Consider the following 6,136-nt stretch of genomic DNA (forward strand, 5'->3'; position numbering starts at 1 on the left):
CCCTGGGCAACCTGATCTAGTAAATGTGTATGTTTGGTGGCCCTGCCAGGCAGGGGGGTTGGAACTACATGATCCTTGAGGTCCCTTCCAACCCAGGTCATTCTGTGATTCTGTGTAATGCTTTATATCCCATTCAATACACAAGCTGTATGTTGCAGGTTGGAGACATACTTACTGCTAGCTGAAAATTTCTGTTCTGTTGCCTGGGTCCCAGAGGCAAACAAACCGTCTAATGAGCAGTTCCTATTAACTGTACCCTATAGCTCAGTGATGCGCACTGCCAAACAGCAGAACAGGTTCAGCAGGAAAAATTAGGCTCCAGGGAAGGTGTGCCAAACATCTTTTAACAGATTGAAACAATAATAAGAGAAAAGAAGGTAAATTTAATTTAATTTACAGTCTTTAAAACTCATAACCCTATTTTAATATCATTACTGTGTGTGATGGCACAGAGTTAAGGTTAAGGCTGTTTATCTTACTGAACCTTTGCAGCTCTGCACATACAGATTTTCCTTTTTAATTTTATGTTTAATCCTAAGCTTCTCAGGTTTCTTCTGTTTCCTTTGGTTGTACAGCTTGTTCCACTAATTCTGGAATATATATGTATGTTTTTTTTTCTTTATGGTAGTATCCACTCTCAGCTCTGATTCACATTACTGTGTCTAAGTTCTTGAATTTTATGTAATAAACAGAACTGTGTTTTGTTATGAGTAATAATGATGCTCTTCCACAAAAGTACAGCTGCCATATTGAAAACTCAAAAGAAGAGTTTTTCACGTAACTTCTTGACACAGTATGGTTTGGTCATTTAAATAATGATTTAACTCCCCTTGGGATCTAAGTTTATGCAGCAGATCATCTGGATTTGCTGTATTAAGTAGGCTCACATCTCCATATTAGGAGCCATTTCAGCTGTTTGTATGGGAATCTGGGGACTGAGCCAGAAGGAAGGAGTATGCAACAGCTGTCACATTCCAGGACCCTGATTTTCAAAGTTGCACATGATTTGCAACTTTGCCTTTGAAATCAATGAAAACTATAGCTTCATTTCCCCTAAATATTTCTCTTGTATTGTGAAATAAGTTTTAGCTCTTGCAACATCTAAACATCTACAGGTAACTAGATTTCTGTAGACAGGTGGTGTTCCTTCCAGCTTCGGTTCTGAGGATGGCAAATTTCATGCACATTTTCCAGCTGCAGAGTGGCTTCCAGAACACTAGATGACAATACGTGGGATAGGTATCTCTCAGAACATTACTGAGTACAGTGCATCATGTGTGTTGGCCAACATGTTCCACCAGTGTCAAAAACACTGTTTATAGATTCACTGCTGTTGTGGGACAGTGTGATTCTGAGATTAGCATTAAAGCTACCCCAAACAGTGCTGATGGTATTCTAGGTCTAATTCTGAGAATCAGCAAAGCTTCTTCAATCTCAACAGTACATAGCCATTCTCTACCTTGTTTGTGTAGGCCTGTTAGGACAAACAACAAATCCCCTTTGATTTCACATGCAACCCTAACATTCTTCAGGCAAGAATGTTGAGGATACTCACCACCTCTTTCACTTGAAATTTCACCCAGAAGTTCAGTGCTTGGATTCAGGTTTCATTTCTGTCTAAGCTTGAATCTTTCTGCAAACTAGAACACTCTAGCTGCAACAGGAGCCTTTTCTATTTTGTGTGGAAGAGTCCCAAAGTGAACAAGAGACAACTTGACCCAGTATCTTACTAGTGCAGGCATTGACATGGATGGAGTACAGGGATTTTCATTCTTTCTTTAATTAAGATGAATTACTCTATGCAAAGTATCAATTGGAGTTAGTACAAGACCTCTTGCAAGCAATTACCTTGGTCTCCAATTAAAGATTTCACCCACTCATGTCTACTTTCAACCTTGCCTTAGTTACAACATGTTTAAGGGAGGAATGAGTATACTAGTTAAACTGGGGTCAAAGGCTTTTGATAAAATCGTATTAGGCAATGGAAGGACTTCAGTATTCTGAGTGAATCTATTAATTACCAAGGTCCTCAGTAAATGTCCCTCCCCATTCCAACTTAATGAGGTGGTTTTAGCTTGGTATTTAACTCTTTAAGTTATAGTGGGGATAGATAGTAAGAGGTGGACAGCAAGATGTACCTGAATCTGGTCATTTCCTTTCTATTGTCTTCTGATGGCACTGGCTCTTGTGAGTCCCATTTGAGTGCAAATCGACAAAGATCCAGAAGGAGCAGTTTCCCACCTGCACATTCAAAGAACTGTTTAGTTATGAAAAACTAAGAAGATGAAGTTCAATTGGCCAGACATTGACCTGATCAAAAAGCTGCAACTGGCATTCAGTACCTGTTCAACCTCAAACACATTACATAGTGGTAATCTGAAGTGCCTTCTGATACAAAATTAAAGGTATAGTTGATTTTTTAACCATTTATTTCCTTGAGAATAGAGACAAAAATAAAATAGTATGCTGACCTTTTGTCATGGTGTCATGGAATCATTTGAGTTGGAAGGGACCTTTAAAGGTCCTCTAGTCCAACTCCCATGTAATTAACAGGGATTAGGTTGCTCAGAACCGGATCCAGCCTGACCTTGAATGTTTCCAGTGATGTGGAGTCTTCCACATTTCAGCATTCTCAGGCTGTTATCAACTCTCTCAGCCTATTCTCAGAAGAGAGGTGTTCCATCCTTTGTATCATTTTTGTGGCCCTACTCTGGTTGCACTTCATCAGGTTCATTACTCTTCTGTACTGAGGACTCCATGTCTGGACACAGGACTCCAAGTGAGGTTTCACCAGTGTGGAGTAGGAAGAAGTCTCAGAGGAGATGTGCTTGGGTCATCAGCTCAAGGACAAATATAAGAAATGACCACCTGTTATCATAAAGAAAGCTTAACAAGCTTAACTCAGCTCAAAAAGTGTTGAGAAAGACTTTTATTTTAGGTATCCAAGTGTACCAGTGGGTTTTGGGATTGTGTAAACAGCCTTCCTTGAGATAATTAGTGGAGAGAAGCAGCGTGGGTGGAGAAGGGTGTTGTCGACCCAGAAAAACCCAAGGTATAAAAAGCTGAACAGCCAATAAATAAAAATTGAGGAGAGCTACAGCCTTGATCTGGTTTCAACCCATGTGTACCTCTCCCATGGTAGGGACACCCAGTGTTGTAATGATGACCATACAGAGACCAGTAATGGAAATTATGTTTGTGTTGTGATTCAACATTGTATTGCAACTGCTATATTGCACTTGTGATTTCAGTACAGGGCTGTCACACTCTGCTAAATCCAAATCCTCTGTAACATCAAATATCTGCAAATAAGGAAATGTGCAATTAAACATGAAGACCTCCTCATGTGGAACATCTCAAAGAATTGTTCAGAGAGTATTGGGCTTTGGCACACCTCCAGCCATAAAAGCAATGAGGACCACTGCCAAACATAGCTGGCAGTTGACGCTATTGGTAGCATTCCTTCCCAGGAATTATTCAAGTTGTTGGAGATTGTGTTCCAATTACAAAGCGATTTATTGAAATATATCTTCTCTGAGAAGATTAGAAATGCATTTAGCGAGGAACAATGCAAGCACTGCAAGCAATTGGAGAGAATTATAAGTTTAACTTACAGCTGAGGTTTGCAATGGCGTTAAACAAAATAATGAGTGTCTGGCAAATGTGGCCTCCATGATCAGTCTTCTGTTCAAAGCGAAGGTAACGCATTCTGTTTAAGAACATAAATGAAACTGAGACAAGCATGCCTTCATTAGTGTAAGTCAAATGTGACTGAGAGCTGTAGGGTTCTCTTTAACATTGCTGTGCAATTGAACAAAGAAATTGTTGGATAAAAAATATGTACTTGCTAATTCTAGAGGTGCTCAGATTCACTTCTTATGTTTCTCTGAACCTTGAAACAGAACTTTTTATCAGACTTCCTCTTGCATAGGATGCAGAGATTTGTAGCAGAAATATAAAAAAAAATATAACATATTTAATGGAAATCTATGTATGTAAAAACAACAACATCAAAAAACAGCAACAACAACAGCAAGAAAACCCAACTGAAACTGCAATGTCAACCAAAAGATGAAGGACATTATATACAGATTGCAAAGCCCATGACTAACAGCAGGCAATGGTGTAAATAGCAGGGAATGGGTCTGGAACCAGACAGCCGAAGCTCTGATGTGACCACAGCATGAATGACTCTTCAGAAGAAAACTCAAACTTGTAAGATGAGGATGACAGCAAGGTTACAGCAAGGTTGTAGTCACAAAGTTATTCACATGAGGAAACCAACCATGGTTAGCAACCTTCCCTAAAGATTATGGAAAAAGAAGTAAGCAAGATTCTCAGGCAAAAGTTGATATCACTGTAACTAACTCATGAAGTGTGTAAATGACATCCAAAACCCACTGTCAGCAAGAGGAATCCAAGAGGTTTAGCTAGGAGTTGACAGCTGATGTCCCTTGTTCCCTGTGTCATTTATACATGAACTTGGCAAGACCACAAGGACATACGTGTTGCTGCAAGTGGATGTGTGGGTGTAACCTCTGAGGTAATTAATGTAATGATCAAAATTAGTTTTGCTTAGTGTAAGTACCCCTTTCATCCATGTGATTTCACACTAATTTTTGTTATATTAAATTTATGCAATCACAGGAATATTGTATTAACGGGGTGACTGCCAAAGCAGTTCAGCGCTGCAGCAGACATTATTTTATATGAAAGCCATTTGGGTGTTCTTATGCTTTTAATTGGTTGGATTTTGTAAGACATCACAGCTTTGTTTCATTTCAAATTTATGAAGGTAAATACTCTTGTGCAAGTTGCAATATTATAGTCTTAAGTACAGCAACTCAAGCTTATTTGTGCTGGAATGTAAAGCATACATCCTTACAAGCTGCTTAAACACTAAAGCTTTTGAACCTGAAAAATATATCACATGTCTGTATGCATATAAGAGATATATTCATATTTGTAATGGTAGAACTCAGGAGCTTATGTTTTAGAAATGCTTCATTTGTTTAGAAGTAAATATATGAAGTATTTGAGACTGTTTTCTTAGCCAGAAACTGTGCAGTAAGCCAACAAAAATATATGCAAACTTTTCTGTAGACAATGCTTCTTATTATAGTTGAGTTTGAACTCAAGAAACTACAAACTTCATACAAACTAGTGGCAGCATGTATTAACACTTTACATCTTGCATTCATAAAAAATATAGGGAAATTAACAGAGTGTATTAGTAGGCCTGAGTGGGGATTTCACTGACTGTCTTTAAGGGCATAGAGGCAGTCATGGCACATTATGGAGAAAAGGAAGCATAGGAGAAAACTACAGGACCCTGTACAATGTAATGGACATTTTCATGTTTTCCAATGGGCGACAAAAAGCAACATAGCCTATGACTTCTATGGTATTGTTTGCTTAATCTCCAGTAATTTATACACAGCTGCACATATCTGGTACATTTTCAGCAGAGGTAAAGTTGGAATGTGTTTTGGAATATGGCATCAAGGAAGCATCCTTGCAGCATATGGATTCTAAATTATAGAATCTATTCTCGTTACAACTCAAGGACTAATGGGATGGTAAGAAACAATGACATACCTTTTCTTCATATGCATTTCCATGTCACACCCCATTCTCTCAGACAGCCTCTCTGCTGCCATCTGTGGCATAACAGCATAAACAGGATGTTAATGAAAAGGTTCAATCTCTACTGCCGTACCACCATGCTGGCCTCCATATTACAGGTCAACATAATAAAACAGGAGGCATTACTTTTGGAGCAGCCCTCATAAAATATATAGTACTGTTAGTGAGTACAAACAACAAAACCTATTTTATTTCTTTCATTTTTATTATAAACATTAAAAGAAATAAAAAGGCAACAATATGAGTGGAATACGTGAGCTTGTTTTTGGACGCTACTGAATGTATCAGTCTGGGTTGGTCAGGGTGGTTGTAATGGTAAGTTCTCAAGATGTTCATCAGAGAGTTTTGGTGAAATTTTACTCTTTCTGTACTTCTTCTTTGGAAACAGGAGGAAAGAACAGTTCACAAATGTATTGGTTCTCAAATATATTAAAAAATTGACGATTTATTTTCAGAAATCTTGAAAGATCTTCTCAAACTTCTTTATCAA

General features: G+C 38.3%; 1 protein-coding gene across 1 annotated transcript in view; it reads right to left on the bottom strand.

Annotated features, from left to right (window-relative positions):
• The window catches only part of TPP2 (tripeptidyl peptidase 2), a 55,553-nt gene extending 49,828 nt beyond the window's left edge, over nt 1-5,725 (bottom strand). The window contains exons 1-4 of the mRNA XM_032442690.1: nt 5,720-5,725; nt 5,599-5,660; nt 3,615-3,709; nt 2,139-2,241 (exon numbers count right to left, since the gene is read on the bottom strand). Coding sequence (XP_032298581.1) covers nt 2,139-2,241; nt 3,615-3,709; nt 5,599-5,660; nt 5,720-5,725 — 266 coding nt within the window. The remainder of the gene's footprint in view (nt 1-2,138; nt 2,242-3,614; nt 3,710-5,598; nt 5,661-5,719) is intronic.
• Nucleotides 5,726-6,136: the final 411 nt, after the last annotated feature.

The sequence above is a fragment of the Coturnix japonica genome, chromosome 1 (genome assembly GCF_001577835.2).
Source record: "Coturnix japonica isolate 7356 chromosome 1, Coturnix japonica 2.1, whole genome shotgun sequence".
Taxonomy (NCBI): domain Eukaryota; kingdom Metazoa; phylum Chordata; class Aves; order Galliformes; family Phasianidae; genus Coturnix; species Coturnix japonica.